General features: G+C 52.6%; 6 protein-coding genes across 6 annotated transcripts; 2 read left to right on the top strand and 4 right to left on the bottom strand.

Annotated features, from left to right (window-relative positions):
* Positions 1-471: 471 nt before the first annotated feature.
* J4E79_010770 (uncharacterized protein) lies at positions 472-1,016 on the top strand (the record flags this gene model as incomplete). Its single annotated transcript, XM_049359603.1, has 3 exons — positions 472-504; positions 527-567; positions 650-1,016. 3 exons carry the CDS (start codon positions 472-474, stop codon positions 1,014-1,016), a joined length of 441 nt encoding a protein of 146 aa, XP_049205905.1.
* Positions 1,017-1,118: 102 nt separating this feature from the next.
* On the bottom strand, positions 1,119-1,597 carry J4E79_010769 (uncharacterized protein; the record flags this gene model as incomplete). Its single annotated transcript, XM_049359602.1, has 2 exons — positions 1,119-1,343; positions 1,394-1,597. The coding sequence occupies 2 exons, from the start codon at positions 1,595-1,597 to the stop codon at positions 1,119-1,121; spliced, it is 429 nt and encodes a 142-aa protein (XP_049205904.1).
* A 505-nt stretch (positions 1,598-2,102) lies between these two features.
* Positions 2,103-4,495, bottom strand: J4E79_010768 (uncharacterized protein; the record flags this gene model as incomplete). The annotated part of the gene is made up of 6 exons (XM_049359601.1): positions 2,103-2,247; positions 2,337-2,550; positions 2,622-2,825; positions 2,875-2,953; positions 3,170-3,418; positions 3,692-4,495. The coding sequence occupies 6 exons, from the start codon at positions 4,493-4,495 to the stop codon at positions 2,103-2,105; spliced, it is 1,695 nt and encodes a 564-aa protein (XP_049205903.1).
* Positions 4,496-5,501: 1,006 nt separating this feature from the next.
* On the top strand, positions 5,502-7,785 carry J4E79_010767 (uncharacterized protein; the record flags this gene model as incomplete). Its single annotated transcript, XM_049359600.1, has 2 exons — positions 5,502-6,870; positions 6,923-7,785. 2 exons carry the CDS (start codon positions 5,502-5,504, stop codon positions 7,783-7,785), a joined length of 2,232 nt encoding a protein of 743 aa, XP_049205902.1.
* A 4,663-nt stretch (positions 7,786-12,448) lies between these two features.
* On the bottom strand, positions 12,449-13,907 carry J4E79_010766 (uncharacterized protein; the record flags this gene model as incomplete). Its single annotated transcript, XM_049359599.1, has 3 exons — positions 12,449-12,771; positions 12,821-13,416; positions 13,471-13,907. The coding sequence occupies 3 exons, from the start codon at positions 13,905-13,907 to the stop codon at positions 12,449-12,451; spliced, it is 1,356 nt and encodes a 451-aa protein (XP_049205901.1).
* A 2,230-nt stretch (positions 13,908-16,137) lies between these two features.
* J4E79_010765 (uncharacterized protein) lies at positions 16,138-17,043 on the bottom strand (the record flags this gene model as incomplete). Its single annotated transcript, XM_049359598.1, has 1 exon — positions 16,138-17,043. The coding sequence occupies one exon, from the start codon at positions 17,041-17,043 to the stop codon at positions 16,138-16,140; it is 906 nt and encodes a 301-aa protein (XP_049205900.1).
* Positions 17,044-17,448: the final 405 nt, after the last annotated feature.

Below are 17,448 nucleotides of genomic sequence, written 5' to 3'. Positions count from 1 at the left end.
AGCACTAGAATGTGTTCAGAAGGTGGACCTGTAGACATGATGCAGTCTGTTCAAGCCTGTCTCGTCGTTGGTCTTTGGAGACCCGATGCGGCAGAGCGCAGGGCGCAGGGCGCTACGTATAGCTATGAGAGTGACGCACGCCGAGGATCGAATTAGCTCGATGGCATTGACTGAATAGACATAGTGGTGGGTAGTAGAGCGGAGGAGCAATAGCGAGGATCCAGGTTTCTCCTTCTTCTGCTTCAGGAGCCTCGTGGCATAGCGTGCGTAGGCACGTGCGCAGGCGCGTCCACGTTCCAAGGCGCGTAAACAGCCGATGACGTAGCGTGGCTTGGGGCCAGCCATCGACACCTGGGCAGATGGCGCATACATATCCAAGGCTGGGACTGACAGTTGAAAATCCATCTTCTTCAATAGCTACATAATGTTTACCACCAAGACGACCTCACTGCGAGCTCTGTCTCGCGTCCCATGCCGGGCCAGGTGCCCAGCAGCGAGGAGACAGTATGCGACAGACCATGAGCAGCGCACTAAGGAAACGCTGAAGACATCGTCGCGATTGACATGGTGAGTAGTTGCGATTCCAACTCTTTGCGCGGTGCGCATTGCGTCCCCATATCGGTTGGACACGCCGTACTGACTCAGCTAGGCTCACCACAACCGCGGCCGCCGGCGCTGCAGCCCTCTACTACACCACCACCCCATCCACGTCCTCCGCCTCCGCCTCATCCTCCACGTCCTCCTCCTCCGCGCAATCAGCCTCGAAAGCCTCCCCATCTCCCCCGGCGTCACATGATACCACCCGACCAGGCCATCGCCACGAATCCGAGTACGCCTCCGACGTCCCCAAGCCCGTGGAAGACCGCCACGGCGACAGCGTCACCAAACACAGCATCGCCGCCCACAAGAACCAGAACAAAGTTCGCGAGGGCAAGTTCTCGGGCAAGGAGTTTGACAATCATGAGCAGGTGCACTCGCCAGGGAAGCCTGGAGGTGACTTCGAAGTGAAGCGGTAGGATGGAAGAAGGTGATAAGGGAGGTGAGATAAGGGTGGTGGGGACGGTTTGAATTGAGTTATCTTGTACTCATGTCCTGCATCGCTATCTATGCTGTACATTCTACTGCGGTCCAAGTCCCGCGTCTCTTAGCTCCTTGAAGAATTTGTTGGAGAAAGCCGAATCTACGAATTCCAAAAACTTGGTAACCTGCTTTCCATCCTCTGTGAAATGCAGGATCAGCGCGTACTCATTCGCGTACGGTCCAATATCGCTATCGGCTGTACTCGTCGCATGCATGATACACGTATGCGCATCTACATCATGCACTTCTGTGTGAACAGTGACCTAAGGGGATATCAGTTGCTTGCATCCCGAAACAAAACCTCGTGTCTTACCTTGAAGTTCCTGAAATGTGGAATCATCTGACTGAAGCGCTCGCGATACTCGGTGTTATTCATGACTGGTCGGCCAAGAGACGCAGGGAGGACTTGTTGTGTACAGTCTGCCGTTCGGTAGGCCATGATCTTATCCATGTTCCATGCGTTGTATCCATCGATGACGGCTTTAGCCGTTGCTTGTTGGGCGGAGAGGGTGGACATTGTGGATAGGTAAGACGTTCAGAGATGGACCTTGGGAAGATGGTAGTAGTGTTAGAGTGGTGAGCTGCGTTGTGGTACTTGATATATAAATGTCCAACTCCTCATAATAGGCTAGCATGAAGCGGGCAGGTGGCGGGGTTGCTGCACACATGCTCATCTACCGGTGGTGGATACGCGATGATTTAGGTTTGTAAAGATGCGTCATGCATTAGGGCGAACATGTTGCGCGCCGAAACACTCACCATACAGCGCGCATTCTGTTCCGCTGTTTACGCTGCCTCGGCCAGTTGCTACTTTCTCACATGCCCCAATGCCCTTTCTCCCCACCCAACGCCTTGATAGTGGCATGTCACAGTATGCCCACATTATCGCGCATGCGCGCCTGATCGCTGACGTTCGCATGCAGGAGTGCGCAAAAAGCAAAACGTCTCTATTCCATAATATACCCCCGCTCTCAAAGAACCCGCAAGAAGAAGAGAAGATACTGCGCCTTTGACCCCCGAGGTCAGGCTGGAACATAGTTCTGGTTCGGGCTGAGCGTCGACTCGGAACCGTCTCCAATCAGATGCTCCCTCGAAAGGTCCAACACTCTCCGGATCAACTCCTCCGAGAGCTCTTTCTCTTCGTATTTCGAAATTGCAAGAGCAGTCCTAAGCAGATTCTTTATCTCGCGACCATTCAGTACGTACCTATCGATAGGTATTAGTAACGCTACGTGGTGCCTATAGGTACTGCTTACTCTGATCCGAGACGCGACAATGTTGCCTCGTCCCAACTTCCAGACCCGACTTTCCTCAGAAAGTTTCTCCAGATGTTAGTACGGCGGGTACTATCGAGCGCTTCATATCGAATGGTTAGATGAATCCGAGATTCGAATGCCTTATCAAAGTCCTCGAGACGGTTCGTTGTCAGGAACATGGTGCCTTTGTAATATTCGATGAGGCGAAGGAACACTTTGCGAATTGTTAGTCGTCAAGAAACTACGAAAGGCCGATCGACATCCTAGGTCTTGCTGGAGGCTTACCTGAAACATAAGCGTTTCGCTTGAGATCGGTTGCGGTCCTCTTAGCCAGAAACACGTCTGCTTCATCGAGCAATATTATCGCGTCCCACGCCTTTGCTCGGGTGAATATGGTACGAAGCTGGACATCTGTCTGCTCGATGTCTGTACCCAACTCGCCACTGGTTATGGAGTACATAGGACACTGAATGTGCTCAGCGACAGCCTCTTGACGCCGTTAGCTAATTTTTCCGACCTCGCTCAGGCTCCCACGTACCTGCTGTCAGAGTCTTGCCGAGTCCCGGCTTGCCATAAAGGAGGAAGACAAGACCCTTGCCCTTGCCCGGTACGATATCCTGGTAATTCAGCATCTAGTTAGACACGCCAGATTGGGCATAGCTTACATCGAAGTCATCTTGGTTTTGATGTGCCGAAACCATCGCGAGGATTGCAGTCTTCATTCTAACATCCAGTTCGAGGCTCTCAAATGCATTTGGATGCCATTCAATATCTCGTACTTCATCGACCAAGAAGAAAGCCCATATCTTTTCTACAAAAGAATATCCTCTTACTCTAGCAGGGGTGAGAAGGGCTTGGTCATCAGAGATTTTGTAAGCTGGGGTATTGAGATGAGACATGAACCTGTCTTCCTTATCACTGGCCATGCGCGCCATGCTTTGGTCCTCGATCATGTCGTAGTCTTTGTTGACTGTGTATTTGTCGTCGTAGTCCATTGTTGCGCCCGACGTCGAAAGGAATGTCGCAAGACGGGGTGTAGCTTGTGCGTGTGTCTCGTAATCTAACATGATCCGCCCCGAAACCTGATCACGTTAGTAAACTTCAAAGTCTTGATGGTAAGCTTACATGGCCTGGTATCAATTTGTCGACATGAACGATGCGTTCATGAGGAGGCTCCGACCAAGCCAATGCTGCTCAGTCTGTCAGCCAGTGCGAGACAAATATCTCGAACACTGACCATTATAATGCATGTGAGTTTTCTCCAAGATTTCTCTCCACTTCCTTCCTCGTTGTACCAGCCTTTCTCTTAGGCTTTCCGTATTTTCCTTCTTGTGAAATCGTATTGGGTACACCACCAAGGTATCGATTTTGACCGGAGTAGGAAATTCCCTGATCTTGAGTTTCTCCGTACACATACCGAAACGTGTGCCATTATAGTCCCATCTCTTAGCCTCAATCTTGAAATACGGCGTCAGGTCGTCGTCAGTGCCTTGGCGCACTTCTGGCACGTATTCGCAAGTGTCAACAGTGTAGCACTCGTCGAAGTGATCGCCTTGAGCAATAATCACCTCTTCCGGCCTGAAAAGTGTCCAGAGCAGAGGATAAGAGACCATTTGGTAGGGTTCAGAATGTCCGTAATCACGTTCGGTCTGCGACAGGTTCTTGTCCATGAATTTGATTAGCACATCCAAGTGCTCTTTCTCGATCACTGTCCTTGATTTGTCAGAAGCATAGCTTCGAAGTTCCTTGCGGTAATGAAACAGTGGTGCGTACGGCTTGGAGATGGCGACGAAATCAGAATCGAAGTTCATCGAGGGATGATCTCCCAAGACATTGCGGAAGGCCCTTAGTATCTGAGGTGATCGAACTTCAAGATCTGTCGATTGTCGTTCGCCCAACATGTTAAATCTTCTCCGCAGAACCAGGATATAGTCCTCATATCTGGCTGCGACGCTGGATTTAGCTTGATGTCGGTTGGGGGTTAGGGTGATCAATGGCGCATCTCCCCATTGTTCTTTCTCGCGAATGTCTACCAGATCAACCTTGAAATCGAAAGGCTCCTCGTCGTGTGCTGAAACTGGTCGTGTAGCTGTGGTCGAGACGTTGGCAACATCCTGGAGGATCCCCCGTCGCGCGGCGCTGTAATCTTCCACCGACATCGGAGAGTATCTTTCTTTTCAGATTATGATAACAGAGTATGCTGTGAGCGTTTTGAATTGATGCGGCGACTTGGGCTTCGTATGACACATGGTAGCATGGTAGGGCTATCACGTACTCCTCTGCCCAAACTCTATTGCGGCTGAGCAACGCAAGTACGCACAGCGAACTTCCACGTATTCAGGTCATGCACGAAAGATCGAGGCGCAGTTCGTACTTCAGACCACGTCATCATGAAGATGTATCGAAAGAAGTTAGATCGATGCAGCCTCGTCCCCTTCAAGGTCGTCAAATGTAATGCAACCTATCAAAATAACGGCCTTAGGGCCTTACTAAGACGGACGAATGAATTTCGCCTCGTTGAGATATGTCAGCAGCTGAACTGCAAGGCAGAATCGTCCTGCAGGACAGGATCTTCGCCAGCCCGTGCCGAGATGGGTTAGCCTCATGCAGCCTCGTCGCTCAACGAACAGGTTGCAAGTATTCTGATGCGCAGCCTTGTGCTCGACTAGCCGACGTAGAACGTCGAGGGTCTAGACTACAGAGCCAGAATGCGGATGATCAGTGAAATTCGAGCTTACGTGCATGATTCCCACTGCTCAGCCCCTAGACTTGCAGCTCTAGCATTATGAGGCTTTCGGGCTTAGCAAGCCCATACCCGTCGCATGATCTAGCCTGGGGCGATGTGATACATTCACATCGTAGACTGTAAAAGTTTCGCTCTGCACTTGCTGGTTGATGGATACCTCGGGCTGGGAGCTTTGAAACCTTGGAAACCATGAGCACAGAACAATCGCTCTTGTGAGATACACGCGCGCTGAACCTACGTTAAGGGACTGACTTCGTAGTGAGCGAGAAAAGCAGGCCCCGCCACTAGGGCTTGGATACAACTTACCCGAAAAGCCAAGCAAGCGAGGAACCCTTTCCAGAAGCAATCATGTATTTACGTTCCAAGGGGAAAATATCATGAAACGAGCGACCGAACATGAAAAATACAGCAAAGGTGGCATGCGCTTAACCGGGCTACCAAAGTTCGACGATCTGAAGAACTACGGTATATCCACGAATACCGAGAAACACCTCTGGACATTGGAAATCCGACGATTGACAGTCGACGCTGCATCTGAAGATGCGCTCATATTCGACAGTAGCGGAATCTTCGACAGAACAGACCCGACGACATTTGAGAATCTCTCAAATCTTGCTGACCAAATTGCATGCAACTTTTCAATAGTAGTACACGATAATACCCTGCACATACTGGAACATTGCCGTTGGATTTCGACCCTTTCAAATGCAGTCCGGAACTTCAAAGATGCCAGAACGCGACTCACTACCAGATATGAACAGGACGAAGAAAAGGTGAAAGCTCGTCGACCAAAACTACTCGAATCCGCCGACGACAACCGGAAGGTATATTTCGCCCTTGTTGATTACATCACTAGCCAGGTTGCTAGGCTGGTGGTGCGCTCCGCAACAGGCGATTATTGGAACCATCACTCCCTCGCAATCCTAGCCAAATGGTCTGCGAAGCTGAAGATACTGTCTTATAACCCGGCTCAATACGCCTCTCTTTCTCTAGCTGCCGCGGAAGAGCTACTAGAAAGAATGAAAGATAGCGAGACCAAGGACAACGTGCAGGTATTGAAGGTCCGCGCTACGGATGCAAAGGAAGAGGACAAGGAAGACATGGACATCAACTCGCAAGCCGAAGCTGACATCACAGGCTACTACTTCCAGGATCACTACGGGATGCAAGTCTTCCTGTCACAGCTCTTCAACTACGCGGTGAATGCACTGTACGCATCTGAGAAGACTGGAACTCCGCCCAACTGCTTCGAAGTCTGCACATTGGCATATGAGACGGGCCTTCGACGAAGTCTGACTGTGATATCGAGCGATCGCCGAGGTGACGTAGCAGCGACTTCGGACGCTACGCATGTGACCTGCAGCTACACTGCTTTTCAGAATCTGAGAAAGAATGTTGAACATCTCAAAGCGAAACGCCAACCGCCCCGCGACGATGCGCGTGACCAAACGCGTATCCACTGTCAATACACCGAGGGCTCAGTATCAGAAGTCCACGACTTCCGTACATCACGCTTCGACGACATTGTTTCCATCATGATTCCTCTATCATTGACTGATCCTTTTGTCGCAATTGGAATGGGCCTGATGCTGGACTTTGCGACGGGTAACAGCGAAGACGAAGACCCCGTGCTACAGTTTGAGCGGAAACATTTTACTGCCAAATTCGTTGTTACGACTGCAGCGTGGGAAGATAGACAGCACAAGCTTAAGTTCACCAATGCTGCTCGTCAACCTGATCTAGAAGTTTTGTCAGTGTCTCAAAGCCCTTTGAGTAAAGCGATACGTGGTAAGGCTATTTCAACCTTTCGGATTGTTTAGGCTATACTGACCATCACCAGCTGGTACTAGTTTTAAGGACATCCTAGCAACACCCCCAGAACCGGGAAAGTTTGATCCTCTATCATCAGGTGGTAGCCCGGGTAGCCTGAGTCAAGCCAACTTGGAGAAACAGAGGTTCGCGGAGATGCGCATGAACGAATGGATCATATCCGAGCTCACGGTGTCGCTCAAGTGCCACCGCTACGTCTACACCATCCTCTGCTTTTGCGCCGTGCTCATATGTGGCGCAACGGCAGTTCCGTTCTCGGTGCAGAACCGCCTCAAGGGAGTCGATCCATTCAACATCACCACCTTCGCTTGGCTACTAGCTGGTTTCATCCTTGTGATAGCGAAATCACGCTATGTTTGCGAATGGCCGTGGCATGACTTCCTACGCGGACGCGTGGTATGCAAGTCGATCAAAGAGATGGCTGACGTGACGGGTATCGACGATCAGATGATTTTGACGAGCTTACTACACAACGAGCGGGACACCACGCTCATTACCAAGGGCCCGTATAACGGCATGTTCGACCGGCGGGCCGAATCGGGGAACGAAGGATTCAGTATCGATATTCCGGTACACCTATCGACGATGCTTGCCAGCGGTTTTATTGTGTTGAAAGTTCTGTCTGTCAAAGGTGAAAGATTGATTTGTCTGGACGTAAGGAAAGGCTCGGAGTGGGGGTCTAGTGCGGCGATGCGACATCAACATTCGGAGTTTTTGACGTGCACGGATTTGGATGATGATAGCGATGTCAACGAGGAGGTCCGAGAGAATCCTCATGGTACGGCTAGGAAGAAGATCATGAGGCTGAGTAGGATCCATTTCACGTGGACGAAGGTGCTGGGCGTATATGTCAAGGATTCGTTGTTTGGTTGATCCCGTACCGGTGTGCGATAGAAACAACTAAATGCGCGCCATCGATTCTACCACAGCTTCGTCTTCGCATATGTATGTTTTGGTTTGTGAAGTGTAATGGAGTGTTTGAGTGATGAGGCACCGAAGTCGCAGCCTCGGCTGTAAGATAAGCGATGATCACGTGCCGACAAGCGATGACCTTTACCTAGGCAGTAAGCTTCCCATCGACCGAGATCAGAACACAACGGTACGCTCGCTACCTCTCTCTCAGCACCGTTGCGACCGCGCACTCGCGATATGTGAATCGCAAACGCCTCAGCTGTCGAACAATTTCTCGCAACAAGGAAGTGCATCTGTATCAAGAAAGTCACCGCGCGGCACCCGCAACACCAGCCCTGCAGCGCGATCATACGTAACTTTAGCGTCATGCCCTTCTATAACAATGCCGCTTGGGTGGAAGCCTCACTTCTCTATCTCTATTATACGGCGCGCGTTATCTCCCACTTGCTAAGCTGCCTTAGCAGTTTGCCTTGTCGTTGCCTTCTTCTGCCACTCCCTCCACCGCTTCGACGCACTCATTCGCTCGGATATCATACTTCACGTCACACTTCAAGCCGTAATCTCGAACTGGCACGCCTTATCTCTTAGAAATCCAGAAATCTCAGTCCATGATCCATCGATGGCCCTTCATCTGTTTAGCGGTGGCAAAGCAGCCACATCCCTTGCCAGGGAGCAAAAGCAATCATCATACGCGGTGTTACCGCAGCACGCGCCTGAGGCTTCCATTCCTCCACTGATTAGCCCGGAGCAGCGACCGCAGTATCCTCTGCAGTAGGATCTAGGCAGACTGTAAGGCTCAAATTGTTCTTCCCGGAATATAACCATGCAACCCCCAATTTAGATATGTATCTTTAGGGCTCCCATGCCCGTTTCTAAAACCCGTTCCCTACGAGGTAAATTCATCGATGCATATCGTTCTTGACTCCAACGAGAAGTTCCTAACACTCACCGCGTGAGGGATATTCAGAACGAGCGCATAGGTACGACAGCACGACATACTACCTCTTTCTACCTTCTTTAGTCATGTCTACACAGACCGCTACGACAACCAAAAGATGGTACTACGCCGACACAGCTCTCGCACCAAGCGAACGGGAAATTCGACTCATCGAGCTTCTCCCAGGCCTACCATCAGCTGAGATACAATGCACCCTAAAGAAGGTTTCGTTGAAAGACAACCCCTCATATGAAACCATATCATATGCCTGGGGACGACCAGGAGATACCAAGACGATTTTAGTCAACGGAACCAGTATCAAGATCCCAGCCAATCTCGAAAACGCATTCCGACACTTACGAAGAGCCGACATATCACTCACGATCTGGGCAGATTCAATGTGTATCAATCAAAGGGACGAAGCTGAGAAGACATGGCAAGTGGCTATGATGGGCGATATATATTCGTCTTGCTCGTCAGTGTATATCTGGCTCGGCGTACCACAGAACGCAGCTGGGTTAGGCAGTGAAGAGAACGGTTTCGTTACGGAAACACTCATCAATCCGTTCACGCTAGGTTTACATTTCGCCAACAATTGTCATTCGCACGAACTACCGTGCTTCCAACAATCTGACTCCCCAGGTCAATGGCAGTATGTTGCGTCGCCTCTCTTCCAGAGCATATGGTCAGTACATATCGAAGTAATTACACAGGCCTGGTGGTCACGTTTGTGGTGCGTACAAGAAGGCATCCTCTCCCCAAATGCTATAGTAGTATTCGGACGGTGGCGAGTCCCGCTAGCTACGCTGCAGCTCGCGGTATCCCGGCATGCGCAGCATACGTCAGGCTGTTGCTCTCATGTTGCCGCACTTTTTCCGGCAAGTTTCTACAGCCGAAGCGACCCACTCCTGTTGAGCATACAGCTGGATCCCGAGAACGGCGGTGACTCGCCTCGAAATGTCTCCTCTGACTTTGACAAGGTCTTCCGAACTTTCCGATACAAGCTTTCTCAGAATCCACGGGATCGGATTTACGGTCTGCTTGGTTTACTTGATTCAGGTCTCCAACCACCAATAATCCCCGACTATACTCGCAGAATCGATCAAGTCTTCCTCCATGCTATGGAAGCTGTTATGGCTCGCTCTGATGGCGACTTGCGTTACTTGACCGGCTCTGGATTCCATTCGCAAGAGTATGGACTGCCTTCGTGGGTCCGCAATTTTGCTGCTCCTATCTCTCAAGAAATGGTGTTTGAGGAGATGGTACGATACGAAGCCTACGGCTTGTACAATGCCGCAGCATCAACCCAAGCAGATCCAAAACGTATACGTGACTCCATCTTGTCTTTGGTCGGTGTTCAAATCGACAAGATCGCAGAGGTCAGTTCGTCAGCCCTCGACCTGCAAGTCACAGGAGACACCAGTGATAACACGTTGGTGGTGGTCTTAAGCTGGTTTGAGACGGCCAAAGGTGTGGATATGGGTGACTTCTGTCGCGTGGTCGTAGCTGACAACATGGTCATGGAGACACAAAGATGCCGCAGACTCACTGCGGAAGATGTGCCAAGAACTGGCATCACGTGGGACAATCATACAACGCCCAAATTCACCGGGAATCCTCCGCGGTCTATGGAAAGATCCATACATGCAGCTACTTACGGCCGCAGCATGTTCATTACTGAGGCCGGACATATAGGTCTCTGTCTCCCTGAAAGCCAGGTAGGGGATGAAATATGGGTATTGCACGGCGGGAAAGTTCCATTTGTGCTGCGCTCGGATGATACATTGGCCCTGAGAGGTCGCAATGGAGACACAACTCAGCCTCGTAAACTTATTGGAGATGCATACCTTCGCGGGTTCATGGATGGAGAGGCGATGAGCGGAACTGACTACGTTACCCAGGAGGTAATGCTATCATGAGTCTCCTGCATCTAGGTAGATTCTAGAAGCTTTGTCAAGTCAGTCCTATGTTCCGAGCTGATGCCACCTTCGGCGCCAAGAGTACGGTGTTGCGCTATGTAACATGGCAGCGTTAATCAGTCAACTCATCGTCAAAGTCCGCGAACCGAAACGTTCTCCCCACGACCTTCTTCCCACTCACAATCAATCTTGCCGCGACGACTTCATAAGCGTCACCCTCATACACCCTTAGCGCATCTTCCTGCTCGACCGACGCGCAAGCGTATGCGACACCGTCCACCACAGCGCCCGGCTCATCAACCAACGCTTTATACTTCCCCGCCCAAATCCTAACCCGCCCATCTAATAAGACAGCAGGTCGCAGAGGAGGCAGCTTATCAGCAGGCACGCCAAACAGTCGCTCGAGCCGCTCCGGGTCCGCCAGTGTACCGTAGAAAAAGTAGTGAACAGGAAACTCGTTCAAAGGCAATGCGGCGGACTGAGCTGGGAGATCAGGACGGTGGTGAGGAAGTGTCCCATCCCTCCCCAGCAACGGCAGCACCCCGGGATCTTTATGCGCAAGTCCAATACGGATTTTCGTAAACCTCTTATCCGGACAGTGCTTCTCAACCCAAGCATCAAGAGCCTTCATTCCCGATTGGGACAGCCGACAGAAGCTCGCTTCGCCGTCTTCTCCAACGCCACCTTCAAATCGTGGTACGCGAAGGAGATGGAGAGCGTTGGCCACATCGCGAGGTGTAGAGAGAGGATGCTCAAGTCGGAAGAGATAAGATGCCTCCACCCGGCGACGGGGACGTTTCGGCGGTGAGGAGGTAGAAGAATTCGTAGACTTAGAAGGTTTTGATGGCATATGTGGCAGGTCGAAGTCGCCGCCTAGCTCCTCAAAAGCCTGTGTAGCGGCATCGTCTAGATCGAGGTAGTCCATGTTTGATGATCTGATAGCGACTTGTAGGTGGATCTTGAGATTGAGCTGATGCCGGAAGATTCAGGGAGAAGTGGGATGCGACACCGCGAAAGGAAAGGGCGGGCAGTCTTCATGCCATTTGCAAAGTTGGGTTATGGTTGACAGTTGGGTAGCGAAAGAACAGAACCTTGGTTCGACGAGTATGAGTTGACTGCAGGCACCACTCTGAACAGCTTCCATGATTTATTGGTTCATTAACCGTTTCCATTCCATTAAGCATTACACTAGATAATAATAGTCCCTTTCTTTCCGCGGTGGTAGGCTCCAACCAAGCCCATCATTACCACCTATTCCCAATCCAACATGGACATAGCATCTGCCGTCCATGCCATTCATGCCCACAACATCATCAAAACCCCCTATGTGCAGACATCCAGCCGCTCAAAATGTAGAATGCGGAAAGTGTGGCGGCCGGGCGCTGAAGCGAATGTATACAACAACAACACAGACACAACTGTGTCGTGAAAAGTCCAAAAGGTAAGCGACCGACTTGGGTATCAAAAAAAGGGGTACAATAAACCGCGCGTTATAGCGCTACAAGGGATGCCCACGAGAAGAATGGTTGTGGTTCCCCGATGCATGCAGGGCTGCAGCGTGTCTGCTGCTGCAGCCGAGGCCAGTGATTCTATGCCGTCAAATCCATGGTGTAGATAATGGATCGCTGAAATGCTTCGCAAACAAGAAAAAACTCCGCTCCAATGCATAGGTCGTTAGAGGCCGTCACCCGGGGAGGTAAGGTGATAGTGTGAAACGTAGGGATGAGTATAAGTCTGTGGCGAGAGAGATGTAGATGTGTCGTAGGTCTTAGTCTTTGCGGAGGGTGGTGGGCTCCGTGTCTGATCCGATGGTCTCGCCTTCCCAGAGGCTTTGAGAGTCGTCGGTTGGTGATCGTGCGCCGATGGGACTCCTGCCACCGGTGGAGTAGGATGAAGAGGAGCCGCTAGCCCAGTCGTCCGAGTCGGAGTGGGCGTGGGATGGGAATTCCTCGTAGATGTCGAGCATGCTGTAGCCAGCACCGTCCATGGGGTCGCCAACCTCGACGTAGTCGTAGTCCCAGCGGAACTCCTTGTCGGATTGGGGGCGGGGGAGGAACTTGGCGCGGCCGAAGAAGTAGCAGACACCGGCAACTGAGGAAGTTAGCACTAAAAAGGGTTGAGGTTGGATGTCAAGACTTACGCAGACTGCCAGCTACCAGGTCAATGGCGTAGTGGTGGGAGAAGTACATGGTCGACCACCAAAGCCACATGGTGTAGAAAACGTACACGGGGAAGAGCTTGGGGAAGACGTGTCCCATAAACAGCGTCTCGAGAGTAGCCCATCCGGAGTGCAGCGAGGGGAAGGCGCCAAAGACCAAGGGCGAAGCGTGGAAGCCCGAAGTGTAAAGATCAATGCCAGTCAGCTTGTCGATTGCCTTGAGTCCCGCGGCGTCACCAGGGATGCTGTAGTTGGCGGGGGCCAATCCGTATGTGTTCTCGTACCAGGGGGGCGAGCAGGGGAAGACCATCTGGATCAGAACAGCTGTGATGTTCATGTAGCCAAAAGCGCGCGCCCAGATGGGGAGGGTGCCAGGAGGCGCCCAGATGAACATGCATGCGCTGACAATGACAGGCGATACATAATGTACGACTCCGTAGGGCAACCAGGCGAGGATGTCCAGGACTGTGTGCTTGTGCGCGGAGAGGATGTTGCTAAGGTTGGCGCCGTAGAGGATATTCTCGAGGGCGGGGAGGACGCGGACCCAGATGGCAGGGCGGTAGTCTGCGGAGATGTATCTGGGGCATGTTAGTATGGATCTTGCCACACGTCTGAGGAGGTGGATTACGCACTTGCAGCTAGAGAAGAGGAATAGCCATGTAAGAGTAGGGAGCAATGGGAGGAGAAACTGTCGTGTGATGGGCATACACAGGCCCGTCATGAGCAGCGTGGCTATGAATGTCTTGGCAAAGGGCCCCGGCGCCTCGCTCACAGAGAGGGAGAAGATGGCGAGGATGGCGAGGAAGAGATACTGGGCGTCGTATATGCTCCAAGAATGGGTGCGCAGGGAGCGCAGGGTATCCGAGGGCGAGAAGGACGTCTCGAGGCCGGCGATGGATGACGTGGGCGCCTGGCGACTGCGTATGCGCGACTTGGTGGCCCTCCACTTCCTGCGCACGCGGTGGGGGATAAGACTGGGCAGGGCGGAGAGGCCCGGGACCTTTGTGCGCGACAGCATGTCGGCGGCGGTGCTGTTGTCGAGGAATGCGAGGTAGCTCTTGTTCGTCATGCTGAGGATGGCGCTGGAGGAATGGCGGTTCAGGGCTCGGTCGCTCGGGGGTTGTCTGTGTGGCGCAGTTCCAGGTAGGTGCAACAGCAGACACGCGACCAGAGGCGGGTGAAAGCACGTCGAAGTGGTACGTCGTGCAGGAGGTGGGCGAGCGGACAAGAGGGAAAGAAGGCGGAAGAGGGCGGACTAGGGATTATGAGAGGCAGCCGTGACTTAGTGGAAGCTCCGGATGGCTGAGGCTTGCACAGCGCGCTGCCGGGGGGTCAAATTAGGTCCGCGACGACGTGAGCGGCTACGACGGACCCGGCTAGTCCGCGAGGGCGCTCAATTTCGTTTACACCAGGACGCTGTGACGGCCGCCAGGATTCGCATCATTGTTTCGACCGCGTTGGCAAAGAATGCGAGTGCCCGTGGTTGACGCTTTCTCTTTCACCGTGGGCTCTCATGGTAGCATGCGACCCCAACCGTGGCACTGATAACGTTCCCAGGGCCTCTGCATCTGCAGGCATGCATGTGACCCTTGCAGCACACCCGTCGACTTCCTTATCACGTTGTCCGTCGCACTCACACATGGCTTTGTCATCTTGGTACGGGTCCCGTCTAGCAAAACTGCTGCTGGCCTCGCGCCAGAGTGATGCGCCATGCCAGAGTGATGCAGCGGTGCGTTAGACCCTTGGTTAGCTTGTCATGACATCAACATACAGGTGACCGCATCGTGCCGTCAAGCCATGGCAACCAACGCATGCCAAATCGTCTTCCATCGACTTCCGCATCCCGGTCCGTCGCCTGTACGCGATACGGGCATGTGCTGGTCAGCCTCGTTCGCTGTCGGCGCTGTCTCACAAGGCGTGCGGCCACCCACCCCAGCCTCAAAGACACACGAAACATGCCCTGCCCTCCACTGCATTGCCCAAACTTTCTCACCTCTTGCACGCTACTTACCAATCACGCCCCGACACAACTCTCACCGCACCAGAAAAGCCACCGCTGACTGTACCCGCGCCATTCCTACCGTCCGTCGCGACGTCTGAATAGGCGCCCTCGGCACCTCGCAAGATCCGCAACCCGTGCAGTCCTCGCCTGCTTGGCGTAGACACATCCTCGCCCGTTTTCCCACTGCCATGGTTCCACCCGCAACCCTGTGCTTTTCTCACGCCCGATGCGCAATTTCTTTTTTCCTGTCCGATCCACACTGCCCAATCGCCGATGGCCATCTCGGTCTCGCTCTCTCGGACATTGTAGGCGGAGGCTCGGACGAACACAACCTCCACCGCGCTTTCCTGTCACGACATTCGCCGTCGCCAAACTAGACTAACTTCACCAACTAATCAAACAATCTCTTTACCGAGTCACAGCCAAAGGAAAAACTCAATTCAATAAAAAAACTCGATCACGCAGACTTCACTCGATTTGTAGGCTAAATCACAAAAGAAGAGTCGAGATCCAACATCGCGACCATCGCAATTTCCCTCCTCCTTTTGCCCTGACTCTGACACCCTTCTCCAACAAATGCCATGTACATCCCTTTCAACACTAACATTACCATGTTCATGCCTTGACTCGCTGTCACTTGTCACTCCCCCAACAAACATGCTGCCCAAACAAACAAAACCCACCCGCATCCGCTGCCCGTCCCTTTCTCCGCTCGTTTGCTGTCCTGCATCCACACCGCAGAAAAGAAAAGAAGCACAGCATGCCCCGTTGTTTCACTAAAGCCAGAATCCAGGTACAATCGTGCTACGCGAACGCGAAAATGTCGCGCAAGAACCCAGTAGTCTCGTTTTCGTATCCCGCGTATCCCAGCCTCTCTCTCTCTCCCCCCGTCTCTGCGCGCATGTCTCGCGCGCCGCGAGAGGGTCCGAGCGCGGTCAAACCGTCGCTCCGCCGCCGTCGTCCCTGCTGCAGAAAGCGGGAGTCGGGTAATTGCCATTTGCTGACTACTTTTGCCGAGACCGTCGTCCTGCCGTTCGGCACGCCGGCGGACGGTGAAGGGGTGTCGCGATGATCTGTGGTGGATGATCTCGGAAGAGTCGGAACGCGGATGCGGTGGGAGGAGTAGGGGAGGGGGATCTCAGGGGATGCTCCACTGAGAGTGTTCGGTTGGGAAGGGATCGTCAGGTACGGTGTTGTGGAGGGGGGATCATGAGTCGATGAGGGTTTGGCAATATGATGGCAACTTCAAGGTAGATGAGTGTGTAGTGAGAGTATGAATTTCGAGTACATCGCAGCATTACCGGTATTTGTTCCATCCATCGTCCATTTCATAGTCTCCATCATCACCATAGTCCTCATCTCCTTCCTCTTCTTCCTCGTCATCCTCATAGTCATCCTCCTGCTGCTGTTCCCTCTCGCGATCGTCAAAGTCCGGCCTCGTGATGTAGCCTGCAATGCGGTCCTCGCGCCTTGCTTCATTCACTTCCTCCGTGACATCCTCATCGACACGACCCTGATGATCAGAGTATGTATACGTCGCATCATTGTAACCACCATCCATCGCAACGACGTGCCCACCGCCACCAGCATGGCGGTATGCAACGGCGGCTTCGCGAGGGCCGCTGAGGTATTCTTCGTCTGGTGGATCGTCGGATATCTCGAAGCCGTTTTGTTCAAGACGCTCCTTCCATTCGTCAAGGTCTCTCCCTCCGGAGTCGCTAGCGGGTGGGCTGTATTCATTGGGTAGTCCTGAGGCGTAGGATTCGCCCATGTCGGTGCAATTGTTGCGGGAGCCACTTGGGTTGAAGATGTTGGTGTGCTTTTCCATGTCTTCATCTTCATCGTAGTCGATTTCGTTGTCGTCGTCGTCGATGGCATCTTCAACATCGCTAGCTTCTTCCTCGCTGTCAGAATTTTGATCGCTATTGGCTTCTTCACCCTCGTTGTCATATTCATTGTTGGTGGCCTCTTCGTCGTCGTCGCTAGAACTCTCCGCGCTGCTAGCCTCTTCATCGTCGCTGGAAACCTCAGCACTGCCGGCATCATCATCGCCGCCAGGTCCTTCGTCGTCGCTCGCTGCTTCAACGTCACTATCGTCGTCATCGCCAATGGCCACTTGATTGTCGCTGGCGTCTCTATCGTACGGCTTGAGAGCATGGCGTCTCATCTTCCCCACATCGTGGTAGGTTGGATCACGAGGCATGTCGTGTATGTCGTATACAGTGTCAAGCTTGATAACCAAAACTGTAGTTGTAGAAGTGAGTGTCGACAGAGTGACAGAGTGAGAGCGCCGGGCTTTATGCCTTCCAAGATTGGGTTGTGTCTTCAGCCTTGAGCTTTCAGCCTTCCTATTCCAACACAGCAACTGCGGCATGTCGTTCGGCTTCGGTGGCGCCAGGCAGACACGGCTGAGGCCCTTGGACAGTGAACAGGTTTTGATTGAGCGACGTGACAGCCCACCTGTCGAGCACATGAGCCACAGGAGAGCATCATGTGCATAGCGCCAACGTACATGGATGCACTCTCGCTGATCGCGATCGATACCATGTAGAATCATGTATGGCGGTGGCTGAACAGCGCCACCAGGCTGAGCCTTTCATCATGTCGC

The sequence above is a fragment of the Alternaria viburni genome, assembly GCF_023758015.1.
Source record: "Alternaria viburni strain BMP 2772 chromosome Unknown scaffold_33, whole genome shotgun sequence".
NCBI classification, from domain to species: domain Eukaryota; kingdom Fungi; phylum Ascomycota; class Dothideomycetes; order Pleosporales; family Pleosporaceae; genus Alternaria; species Alternaria viburni.
The sequence above is the reverse complement of the archived record's forward strand: the minus strand, read 5'-3'. Positions and strand labels throughout refer to the sequence as shown.